The sequence below is a fragment of the Brassica rapa genome, chromosome A07 (assembly GCF_000309985.2).
Source record: "Brassica rapa cultivar Chiifu-401-42 chromosome A07, CAAS_Brap_v3.01, whole genome shotgun sequence".
Classification (NCBI taxonomy): domain Eukaryota; kingdom Viridiplantae; phylum Streptophyta; class Magnoliopsida; order Brassicales; family Brassicaceae; genus Brassica; species Brassica rapa.
Window position 1 is genome coordinate 28,034,479 of NC_024801.2, and position 12,488 is coordinate 28,046,966.

Below are 12,488 nucleotides of genomic sequence, written 5' to 3' on the forward strand. Positions count from 1 at the left end.
GTACTATATTTGAGTTTGGAAGATTACATTTTGAATTTGTTTTTGTTACTATATTAATACATTATTTTATAATAAAAATATTTAAATTTTGGTGATATTTTCTAAATTTTCTCAACAGATTTTGTTATAATTAAAGAAAAAATTATAATTAAAATTTGATTTGAAATATTAAAATTTCATAGTTTTTAATAACATATTTTTAAATAGTATATGAATTAAAGGTTATTATATAATATTATGTCTTTGTATATAAACATTTTAAAAAAATATTGTCAAGAGTTTTAAAATAAATAAAAGATATTATATAGTTGTAGATATAAAAGTTTAACATATCTTAATAAATTTATTTTTGTATAAAAATATTATATAGTATACGATTTTTATCTAATTTTAATGATGAGTGATGATTTATTTAAATGAAACAATTAAAAATAATTTTTTTAATTTACCTATTTAATATAATTTTATTATATTTAACTCTTATAGAACTTCTATTTTTATATAATACAGAATCTAATTATATAATTTATTAAAAATAGTATATAATTTTAATTTTCTTTTTTATAATAAAATTTTAGTTAACATTGATTTATAATAATATTATATTATTAATTACGAAATTAATTAATATGTTATTTTATAAAAATATTTAAATTTTAAGTAAGATTTTGTTAGATTCTTTTTCAACAGATTTTGTTATAATTAAAAATAAAATTCAAATTTATAGTTGGTTTATTAGTAATGTAAATAATCAAATATGTCATATTAACTATTTCTTTAGGTGGTCTTACTATGACTTACTAATGGTAGATAAAAATAGAACCCTAAATTAATAGATTAGATGTTACCGGTTTACGCATAACATTTTTTATTTGCGACTTATATTATTGGAATATAGTGTCTGTCTAGTTTTCAAACCTAGGTATTCTTCATACTATAAGAGATATGTTTGAAGAACAAATTAGTTACGTACATGGAACTTGACATTCATGGAGATGGATATCACAAAACCAATGTGTTTGAAGATATTCTTTGTTGAGAAAGTGTTGAGACATCAACATGGACGCGTTGAAATCTTAAAACAGAAGTTTAAATAAACCGACACTAATATATAAAGGATTTGAATTAATCTATTCGTCGTCGACTGGTTTTAAACTAAAAAACCATAGTAATCATGAATTTAACATGGTATCGAATCTTCGTTTGTTGAAACAAATAAAATGGTTTTAAAAGATGTATTACCGCTCCTAAAATGTGATTCACTTACTTCAAGATGAACCGATAAGAATTATCATTTTGAAGAGCTGTATTAAGATATCATCTTGAAAAAGTGTGTTAAAATTTCACTTTAATTTTTTTCTAAAAAAAAACACTGATATATAAAAGACTTGAACCAATCAATTTATCACCAATTGGATTGGCTCAAGTCCTAGTATTGAATATATTGATATTTACTGTCATGAAGCTGTTAGCCGTAGGATGTAACATGTTTCATTTTCAATCCAACAATGTAGACTAGTACTATCGAGTATATTTTCTGCTAAGAGTTTCTTATGACTGTATTTCTGTGATTTTTTTTATCGGTTTTGTCACTATTAATATATTTGGTATTCAAATATCTCATAAAATTAGTATTTTTAACCATATATTCTATTTGTTCTGCAAAAAATTAAAAAAATTTAAGTTTAGTATAAATAACATCATATTTTATAAATTTTTAAAATAATAAAATTAGTAATTAAATAAATAATTTAGTGAATAAATAGTATAAAATTTATAAACTAAATTTAATAATATATAAATATAAACTTCCATAGAGTTATTATAGCTATCAAGATTATCTTGAATAGATACAATACATATAGCAGTTCAAGATAAATTTTAAAGATATTTAGTTCATCTAGTTAAATGTTAGGAAAAAAATATGTTACACAAAAAAGGATCATAAATTTTTATAATGGGATGCTGATCGAAGGAAACCAAAACAGTCACGTTTTTTAATTATTGGATAACTTAAACACATGCATATAGATTATATGTCACACTTAAAACCTACGAATCACGAACAAAACTTATGAATAATTCAAAGATATCTTTACTGCTTACCTTTCAAATGGTTGAAGCCTATTATCAGATAATCTAGAGTGATAGGCATAGTTCTTATATTCAGACCAAGTGAACTCTTTGTACAAACTCTCATCTTCATTGTCAGTAAGACAACTCAAGGGAGCGATTCTCTGAGTCAAAGAAGGTCCAGCAAAGTAAATCATAGAAACTCTAGATTTCCTGCTGTTCGCTAAAACCCTATGCTTCACGCTTTTGAACTTCCCATTTGTCAATACCTGCATGATCAACACAAAAAACAAAAGCATACATTTATTGGTCTAAGATATCGGAAAAATATATTAAGCATGCAAAAAAATTTGCTATTTTCACTTCAAAATATTATAATAGAGAAATATTTATTCATCCTTTTTTATTTCTAAAAGAGAGTTTACTATATATAGAAAAACAATTCTCTATAATTTTTTTTTTCAAAATAGTCATTTTAACTTTAAATCTTATAACTACAACTAAAAAATGCTTTTTTAGAGAAATACAGTTTTATAAAAAAAAATTCACATTTTTATTAACATAATAGTCTTTATTAAAATTTTCTTTTAAATTATTGGCAAATATTAAAAATCTATGTAAATGAAGTTAATTTTCAACTTTTATAAATTAAACATATTAGTTTTAAATTAAAATAGGATATTAAAAGTAATTTTTTTAGAAAAAGAAATTGAAGAATACACTGAAAAGAAACACATTTTATTTTATAGTTTTTATTTTATTTTTGAGAAAAAATAGGTGAGATGGCCTCAGTATGACCAACTTATGGTGGTTTATTCAGTGAAACATTCATCTTGAGCTTCCTCCAGGTTATAAAGCAAAAAATGTAGCTGAGGACTGAGACGAACCTGGAGAGAGTCGCCGACGTTGAAGAAGAATGAGGAAGGATCTGAAGGGACAGAAATCCAGGAGCCGTCAGCTAGATTGATTTGGAGACCAGAAGTGTTGTTAGACCTTAAGACAGAGATGATCTGAGGATCAGTGTGTTCGCCAAAACCGATCACATTGTTGCCACCATTGGTATTAGTATTGGTGTTGATATGATGAGGGCATGGTGGATAGTGATTAAGCCTGAATATAGAGTCAGTGTTTTTATCAGAGACAAGCTTGCTAAGGGTGTTCCTCGGTTCGATTCCTAACCCATCAGTTATCATCTCCAAAACATGGCTTGTCATCTTCCTCACTGATGTTGTGTATTCTAACAATGCATTTCTGTAGAACGAAACTTGGAGTGTGAGTTTTAAAACGTGAAAATGATGGGAGTCACATAACAATACTACATTATAGTATAAAGGTAACAAACAAACAAAAACGAGCCAGAGAGTAGAGAACCACGTTCAATCCAACCTGAAAGTTTCTGGGTTATTAAAGAGACCGGGAAAGAATGAATGTGAACCGAAATCAAGATTAGCATTCATCAACAAGTACTCAACCCAACCAACGTCACCATTCCGACCAATCTCCCTGTTCCCGTATCCAAAGGGATAACCAGCGACTTGGGTTTTGTCGGACGCGGGCAACGAGAAGAACTCAACGGCCTCGTGTTCCAAGACAGAGACTAGCTCCGAGGAAACGCCATGGTTGATCACCTTGAAGAACCCAAAGTCTGCACAGGCTTTGACGAGGGCGTGTTTGGACTCTGGGTCGGAGATATCTATAACCGGAATTGGAGAAAACCCGGATTCTGTTTTTTCGTTCGGTTTAGACAATAACGCCATTGCTATAAATGTATGTTTCAGAGGTTTTCCTTTTCTGGTGTTACTTTAGTAGCTCTGAAGGATGAGACATCGAATTATTTATTCGGACGTGTGTATATATAAGCAGAGGAGATAAGAGGATAAAAAAGCTTTAAATGACGTACGAATACGATCAAACTTTTCAAAACTTAAGCTAATAATTAAACTCAATAGTTTATCTCGTATCGACATCAATAAAATTAATTTTCGGGACAAATATTGAAAGTGTAATTTATCTCCTCCGTCATGTCATTTTCTAGTTTTTTTTTTCTTGTTGCTATTATCATAGAGGTAATCTATTTTTAAGGAATTTGTTTCGAGATAAACGCATAAAACATATCCTTTTCAACATAAAATATTTGAGAGCGAAAGGCATTTAAGAATTCAATATGACTGTTTTTTTTGTTTGCTAAAAAGAGATTTTATGACTGTTATCTGGCTGACATATATTATCGCTAAATTCGCTCGATAATTTGTATATATTTTAATTGTTCTTTCGTGAATTGCATATCAAAACTCAAACGTCGATATCCAGTGACCCTTATTCTCCATTCAAACCGTACCACTAGACTAACTAAAGTTATCTATGTATATCAATGTTTGTAACGAATAACGAAATTAAAATCTCGAGATATTGTTTCGATACTTGTCTCCACTAACAAAACAAGACAGACAATTTCAGAGAAGATGCGCACGGTATGGCTTGGAATGGATCCCAGTGGTTCTCTCTTTCACCACAAAATACATATCTTTACATAACACGTTAAAATATTTGTGCATAAAACGCTTATAAGTAATGGTAACAATGTAAAATTAGATTCGTGGTCCATAAATATTATATACTGGTGTCTAAAATATTGTTAAGCTTGGAATACTGAAAATAGGTAATAGACACAACATGTAGTGTTATTTTCCTGCATTGTTTTTTTAGATAATAATTTGATTAATAACACAAAATAGTTAATCACAAAAAATGGCACGTCAGCTGATTATTCCATCATCATTACGTGTTTGATAACTATTACATGTGCTTCAGGGCTAATAATTTTTTTTTTGTTAGGGTCAACTTGTTAAGAGATTAGAGTAGTAGTATTAACAGTAGAAACTGTGAGGAGTTCTAAAGAAAAAAAATATATTAATATTCTAATTACATAATAATGTATTTATTTTTGGAGAGTTGACATATTAACAAAATGACACAGGTTGTTTAAGTTTCTCTACAGGTTCAGAGTTTATACTCAATTACTTTTCATGTATTTATGATTTTTCTTAATTGTGAGAACACCTCCAAAAAACCAGTGTTGGAGTTGTTCTTAGAACATATTTATTACAAATTTTTTAGATTTGATCATTTATCGTAATAAAAGATACGGTTTCTTAGTTTTTAATTAAAAGACTAAGAGACGTTTCTTAAATAAAAGATATAAGAGACGTTTCTTAGTTTTTTTAGTTAAAATCTAGAGACCATATCTTATATTACGATAAGAGACCTAAATTAAAAGACCTACAATAAACATGTTCTTAGTTGGTTCAATTGGTATAAATGCCTTGAAGCTGTTGCCATTGCCTCGGAGGGCAAATGCCAAAGAAAAAATATCTTCCTAAATAAAAATGTGATTAATAATTTTGTATAGCCTTTTCTTTCGCAATATATATATAAAGTATACTATAGTCAGTTCAAAACCAGTTTAAAACTTGAACAAAATTGAAAAAATTGTAATGTAAGGTGGGAATTAACTATATTGCAGATGTTTGTAAATACATTTAAGAGTATTAACTTAACTTTTATTTGTAGATAAATCGTTTTCGTTTTGTGTATAATTTATGGAATTATTTGTTTTTTATATGTCTATGCTAATATCTATTTTAAAATAATTTATTCGTATCCGACATTTTTCTGTGTTATACTTTCCACTAATATTTCTCTGTAACACATCTTCTAGTATTGTTTTCACCAGCCTCGCTCTAAAACTAGATTTGATGATATTGTTCTTGTAGACTCTCATCTTTTCGGTTGGATTATAAAATAATGTTTTTTTAACTTTGTTGGTGGGGTTGAAAAACATTTGAAATATAATGACACGTTTTGTACAGGATAAGAAAACGAAATTATGAAACAATTTTTACTTTAGGGGATATATTATTAAAAACGAAAGCTAGTATATAAATAATTAAGATATCTACAAATGAAGTTGAAGGGTACATGAGATGCCACGTAGGAGGATATTAGAGGAGAAACAAGTTTCCTGTTTGAGAGAAAAAGATTCGGACGAACGCAGCTTCGTATTGGTCCTCTACACTGGTAGGTTCCTCGCATGTCCACCCCTTTTAAAGTTTGATGTGAACTAATAATAATGTTGGATTCTTTACCAAAAACAATACTATTAGATTTTTCATTACTTTAATAATGACTAGTAACTTAAATAATTGTATTGGATTCGATTAATATCATCTATGGACCATTGGACCATTGGACTGAGCCACTAAGAGTTAAGTGATTGGATAGTTATCGAACAAAAACCGACATATACGGGCCATATAACAAATAAGCTTATGTAGTTCACAAGATATCTCTTATGTCGGCTCGTCTACTTCGAGAAATAAACCATTTAAGAGAACAGAAAAAAGTTTTGTACATTGCTTGTCTACGAAACTACATGTGGTTAGATTACCAAAATAATACTGTATCAAGGGTTTGCTATGTAAATGCATAAGAAATTAAGAATACAAAGAGTACAACCAATTCGGTTTTCCGGCTTCCTACAAAACAAACATTATTGATTTTATAATTGATCAAGATTGTTTTTGTTTTCTCTCTTGTTATCCTCTAAACATCGTCAATGGATGTCGTCGAATATTGATAAAGAAGATATACGATCTCGTTCCTGTCTATTCAGTAGATGAGTCGATAATCCCATAAGATAAACTACAGAAAAGATATATATGGACAGTATCTAAGGCTGGCTTCATGTTGTTTCGTCTTTTTTGGGTGTCCGGTTGCTTCAATTATGTGAATGATGTCGGGCCAAAAATGTACTCAAGATCCCATCCATTGTTGTTTGATTTTACGCTCTTTAATTTATGTGTAAAAATATAAGACACGTCGATTGGATGCAAGAACACCACTTAGTTTCCTTCTCATCTTGATTGGCCGCAAGGACAGCAACTGTCCGGAGACTCTGCGTAGATTGATAGCTCAGGTCATGTTTGATTTGAATAGAAAAAAAAACAAAATATTCCACAACACAATCTCTAACTCACTACAAACTATTTTAAGATACTGGATCTACTGGTTAGAGAGATGAAACTCGCAAAAAGAAAACGCAAAGACTATGATGAGTTTATGTAAATTGGTTCTCTTTTATTTTTGAATTATTCTTGTTTCACCAAAAAAGCTGTTGTTAGTTTCTTTTTTTTTTTTTGACATCAGCTGTTGTTAGTTTCTTTTATAACATTCTACAACTATTTTATTTGGATGACCGAACGTAGCATAGAAAACCGAAGTTAGGCATGTTTTAGCTTCTTGAAGATGCAAAACTTTTGTGCTATTTAACAAAACTTTAGATGGATTTTTATTCTAAGATTCTCAAAAATAAAATCCACGATCAATATACTCTCTTTCAAAAAAAATTAAAAACTATTATATTTTGTTTCATAAGAAAATAAGTTTTGAGAAAAATTGTTTACATGGAACTTTGTGATATACTCATGCAGTACAGTGAGTGCGTACACTATGAAAAGCTGGTCCCACAAAAAGATGATTCGAATCTTAAAGAAGATGGTACACAAGTTAGTAGACCCTAAAGTCTGACATGTTCGTATCAAGTGGCCTGCAGACTGAGTATAATATCTTGATAATCCAAATTCAAATCCGAGACAAAAAAACTCAAATCTATCCCATATATAAAAAATCCTAAAAGATATTGCATTAAAAGACATTAGATATTTAATATACGAAGTTAATCCTACCATATCCAGAATATATAAAATGTTAATCTGAAGTTAAACTCACGACATCCTCAGAAAATTTGAAAAACTATGAGATTTTAATTGTCTCTTTTAAACACCTATACATCTTTCTCTCATTCTCATGGTAACATCATATATATTTTGGATTTGATTATTTATATAGTTATCTTAATCAAATCTCTTAGAACTAATGAGCCAGAAGAACATATAATTTTGACACGAAATATTTGAATTACAAGTTTTTTAGTTGTTATCTTCGACAAACTCCACCACAAAATAAACACGGTTGCTTGTAGAATGTTCTCTACCAAACCGAGACTCGGTACTCCCTGCAACAGATGAGTCACAAACAACAATGTCGTTCACCGGTGCTTAACCTGCTGGCTTCTTTTCTTCGGTTTGGATTCACAGGGAGTCGACTATCGTCTTCTGGAGTGTTTCAGCGTCTGGAGTGGACTTCATCGGGCGTAATGGCTGGACCAGGACATTCCCAACCCTGCTTCGCCTGTTCTCCGTTTCGGAGTCGCCTTCAGGATGGACCGCGGTGCGTCGGACCGTTCTCCGGCTGTGATCTCTATTGATCTTTGTTCCTTGATGCAGGTTTCAGTATCAAGTCTCTACTCGGATCAACCGAAACTCGAATGGCTGTTGATGATTACATAAATATAGTTAAGCTTTGATCACATCCATTAGATATTGATCGAACCTTTTGTCTTCTCGATGGTCTTTTTTACCTTTTTTTGAGGTCTCAGACTATTTTGATGTGTTTAGTTAGTTCTATTAGGTTTTTATTTAATCAAAACTGATTGTATCACATTGTTTCATTACTTTGCTAATGAAATTCACATACTTATAAAAAAAAAACACGTTCAGTCGTTCTCTAAGGATTACTACCAAAGAATGTACATAAATTACAAAAATAATTCATGAAAAATGTTTGTAGAACGTTACGTTCTTTACCAAACCGAGACTCGGTACTTCCTGCTGTCCTGGAACCGACGAGTCACAAACAACAATGTCGTTCGGTGGTTCCCTAAGGGCATGAATAACCCTGGTTTTTTAGCCCGATTCTTAATTCAATGATTTGACATTTTTTGTTTTTTTAATTTTTTTACACTTTTCAGAAACGGCTATTACATCTCTTAACCGAAGTTAAGAGATTGAGGTTAATCATGGTCTAAAGATTATTATCAAAGAATTTGTACGTAAATTACGAAAATAATTCATGAAAAAAGTTTTTTTTATTAAAACACATAATTTACGAAAATAATTCTTGTTCACCGAGAAACGATATTAAGAGCTTTTTTTTCATTTGTCCATCTGAAAAGGCAACCAAATCTCATTGACCCGACCCAAGAACTCGAACGGTGAGTTGTACTGCGCTACAGTGTAAGCAGAAGTCGATCCAAGGCCGCCTGCTTCTCGGCTTTTAGCAATTGCCTTGCCCCATACGGTACCTTTTAGGCTCTCCTCCAGCTCCGCCGCTTCTTCTCCGACACTGTCATCCGACACGTATCCCCCGAATTGCTTCACGGCAACATACCTCGTGTCCCATCTCTGTACATGTAGGTTCTTGGCCGGAGCTGGATCAGGTTGGTTTTGTTTAGGAACGTAGAATGATACAGTGAAGGAGGATTCACATAAAGGACCGTTGCTCGGAGAGACTTGAGCGATAACCGGAGCCGTCATCTCTATCTTCTGGTGATAGTCGTTATTCCCTTGAATGTAACCGAACAATCTGCCCACAAACCACAATCAAAAAGCGATAAAGGATCATAACTTCGATTCTGTTAAAAAAAAAAAAAAAGTTCGAGTCTGTTCTCCTAAGAAGAGTTACTTTAACTTTGCCTAAAAATATTGTACGGACTCTCAGGCTCACAGCCTTCTAGTCGTTAAATAAAATTAATCAGCCTTATGAAATAAATGTAAAACCCTAATTTCATTTCAGAAGTCGAAATGAACGTACTGGCTAAAACTGGTTCGTGTAGCTTTGACGAGAGAGGCATCTTTAATGGGTTCTGTTGAAATCCAGACGGTAGTATTGTAACGGCGAATCTCGTAGCCGTTACCGGAGTTGACCAACTCGTAGCTCGGACACTCGATTCGGTTACACGACGGTGGAAACTTCCCAACTTGTCCAGGAGCGAGATTAGGTCGGGAACGAGAATCGATGACGTCAGGATTAGCGGAGAGGAGACTGAGAAGGAACGATAGCGTGAAGATTCTCAGAGCTGCTTCCATGACGGCGGATTTTTTATTTGGTTCTTTTCTTCGTTACTACAATGGACATACGGATACGTCTTTTTATATGTGGTTCATCTTCGGACAGGCTTAGGTTATGTTAGAAACCTTACAAACTTTCATTATTTTCAAATACCCCTTTTTTTTTTGTATTTTCACGTTTTCTTGTGGAATTCCGGTTTGTAGTTGGTTTCGGTTCTGATATATATATTTTTTTGGGTTTATGGAAAATAAAACCAAACAAAACATTCCTAATTCGGTTTAGTTTGATGCAATCCGATTACATTAAAATTGGTATTACATTCGATTTATTTTAGTTTTTTTTATAACTTCTTTCTTTGATTAATTTGAATGAGAGTTTACATGATCTTCATGTAGAAGATGAGTTATACAATGGGGAACATAATAGTAGAATCGTAATTTTTTTGAAGGTAGAAGTCTTTGCTTTGCCATTTTATCTGCTGCCTTGTTATATTCCCTTGGTATCCATTGGAACTCAATGCCTTCAAACTTTCTTGCCCACCAATTAATCTCTCTTATCCAGTTGTAAGCTCCAAAGTGTTAATGCCTTACGATTAAGAATCTCCATGGCCTTCTTATTGTCCCCTTCTATTACAAAAATAATACCACTTGATTTATAAACAGTTATTCTCGATTCGATTTCGATTTGAACAGTTTTGTTCGGTTCATTTACGGCTTTTTATTATTTCCAATCCTTGGTTCCCTACTAAACTTCTTGTTAGCCAGGAAATGATAAATATGAAAATAATAACCAGAATTTTTATTAATTAAACCGATTTAGTCAAAAGCTATTACAGTCTAGCTTCTTAAAGAACTCTCTTAATCCAATTGCATATATACATATTGCATTTAGATTGTGAGGGCGTAAACTCATTACATGTTAAACGGAACAAGAATCTCATTAACTCTAGCAGTGGTCTGGAATGGTGGGTTATAATCGGCGACAAAATAATCTGGCTGCTTTCCTTTGCTCTTCTCGATGTGGAACTTCCATTCAGTGCCGTTGAGGCTATCCATTAGAGCTACAGCTTCTTTAATTGCTAGATCATCCGTCACATACCCACCAATCTGCCTTACGGCTACGTAGGTTGGTTTCCATGACTGCACGTGAAGGTCATCGGCCAAAGGTGGGGTTTGTTGATTCTTCTTTGGGATGTAGAAGGAGACGGTGTACATGTACATTTCTGCTCCAGGTGTTATTTGTGTGATAACCGGAGCTGTCATGTTCATCTTTATCTTGCTTTTGTTATCTCCTTGTATGTAACGAAATAATCTGTAACCCCCCCACCCAAAAAAAAAATTAAAACAATTTTATTTAAGATAATAAATTAGGATACTAACATCATATGTTTGTTACAAAAAAGCATCACATGCTTTAAGTTAATGAAACGTAAAAACCGTAAAAAAACAAAATCTTACTTAGCTTTGTTGCTTACACAAAACAGAATAAATTTATTTTTAATTCAACAGTTCTATTTAAATCAAAATTCTAGTACAGAGTTAAAAGAAAATTAGATTGAAAAATGTAAGTTACCGTTGGAAACCCGTTTTGGTGCCCTGGGTCATGGATTGGGCGGTTATGGGATCCGTGGACATCCAGACCGCAGAGTTATACATGCGGATCTCGTACCCGTATCCGGCTTGTACCAACTTGTAGGTTGGGCACTCGTAGTGGTCACACGTTCCTGGACGCATCCCCATAGATGGGTTCCACGGTGCGGGAGCCTGAGAACATGATACAACCACGACTAGGCCGAGGAAGAACGACAGCTTTAAGATGGTTAAACCGGTTTCCATGGTTTAAAAATGAATAATCTGGTTTTTCTGTAGATACGATTTGACACGTCTTGTGTAATGAATATTTATAGATGCGTTTTTGGGCGTAATAATCAGGGGCGGACGCAGGACAATAATAGATGTGGCACGTGTCCTAGTCCACCGAGAAGCATAACAAATAACATAACCAATCCACTAAAAACATGACAAACATAGAATTGAAATTATAGAAAATATCCCGGAAAAGGCGGCCAACCTCCTGGAAAAAACAATGTACATGGACGTGAATGTTAAGCCTAAAATATTTAGTAATCATAACACAGAAAATCCTATTTTCTATATTTTTAATTGTTTTTCTCATGTTATATTTATTGTTTTTAGTTGATTGTATAATTATGTGCCTCAATCAAAATAAATTCCTAGATCCTCTTCCCTGGTAATAATAGAGTACAAGGTATTAATATCTTTGTCTAGATAACCTTCGAAGAAGTTTGACCTATAATGAGAGTCAGATGGCAAGAAGATTTGGGTAAAACAGATCCCTTAATTGAAAAAACATATTCCCCAATTGACTATATATAGTATATTTATTAGGCAACAATAGTGATATCCACGAACAATTATAAGTTGCAT

At 32.1% G+C, this 12,488-nt stretch overlaps 3 protein-coding genes across 3 annotated transcripts; all 3 read right to left on the bottom strand.

The window, feature by feature from the left end:
- Nucleotides 1–594: 594 nt before the first annotated feature.
- LOC103832325 (gibberellin 2-beta-dioxygenase 1) lies at nt 595–7,198 on the bottom strand. Its single transcript, XM_009108304.2, has 3 exons — nt 3,460–7,198; nt 2,961–3,324; nt 595–2,342 (listed from the first exon to the last, which is right to left on the bottom strand). Exons 1-3 carry the CDS (start codon nt 3,828–3,830, stop codon nt 2,103–2,105), a joined length of 975 nt encoding a protein of 324 aa, XP_009106552.2. The 5' UTR covers nt 3,831–7,198; the 3' UTR covers nt 595–2,102.
- Nucleotides 7,199–7,236: 38 nt separating this feature from the next.
- LOC103832326 (heme-binding protein 2) lies at nt 7,237–10,567 on the bottom strand. The gene is made up of 2 exons (XM_009108305.3): nt 9,784–10,567; nt 7,237–9,555 (listed from the first exon to the last, which is right to left on the bottom strand). Exons 1-2 carry the CDS (start codon nt 10,056–10,058, stop codon nt 9,126–9,128), a joined length of 705 nt encoding a protein of 234 aa, XP_009106553.1. The 5' UTR covers nt 10,059–10,567; the 3' UTR covers nt 7,237–9,125.
- A 245-nt stretch (nt 10,568–10,812) lies between these two features.
- Nucleotides 10,813–11,876, bottom strand: LOC103832327 (heme-binding protein 2). Its single transcript, XM_009108307.3, has 2 exons — nt 11,614–11,876; nt 10,813–11,352 (listed from the first exon to the last, which is right to left on the bottom strand). The coding sequence occupies exons 1-2, from the start codon at nt 11,874–11,876 to the stop codon at nt 10,953–10,955; spliced, it is 663 nt and encodes a 220-aa protein (XP_009106555.1). The 3' UTR covers nt 10,813–10,952.
- Between the last annotated feature and the right edge of the window lie 612 nt (nt 11,877–12,488).

What these genes read in the sequence shown, in the direction of transcription:
- LOC103832325 (XM_009108304.2), bottom strand. Translation starts at nt 3,830, where the DNA reads ATGGCGTTATTGTCTAAACCGAACGAAAAAACAGAATCCGGGTTTTCT. An exon ending in AATAACCCAGAAACTTTCAG is followed by an intron (nt 3,325 to 3,459) that starts GTTGGATTGAAC and finishes TTCGTTCTACAG; the next exon opens with AAATGCATTGTTAGAATACA. An exon ending in ACGTCGGCGACTCTCTCCAG is followed by an intron (nt 2,343 to 2,960) that starts GTTCGTCTCAGT and finishes TTGATCATGCAG; the next exon opens with GTATTGACAAATGGGAAGTT.
- LOC103832326 (XM_009108305.3), bottom strand. Translation starts at nt 10,058, where the DNA reads ATGGAAGCAGCTCTGAGAATCTTCACGCTATCGTTCCTTCTCAGTCTC. An exon ending in ACACGAACCAGTTTTAGCCA is followed by an intron (nt 9,556 to 9,783) that starts GTACGTTCATTT and finishes GTTTGTGGGCAG; the next exon opens with ATTGTTCGGTTACATTCAAG.
- LOC103832327 (XM_009108307.3), bottom strand. Translation starts at nt 11,876, where the DNA reads ATGGAAACCGGTTTAACCATCTTAAAGCTGTCGTTCTTCCTCGGCCTA. An exon ending in ACCAAAACGGGTTTCCAACG is followed by an intron (nt 11,353 to 11,613) that starts GTAACTTACATT and finishes GGGGGGTTACAG; the next exon opens with ATTATTTCGTTACATACAAG.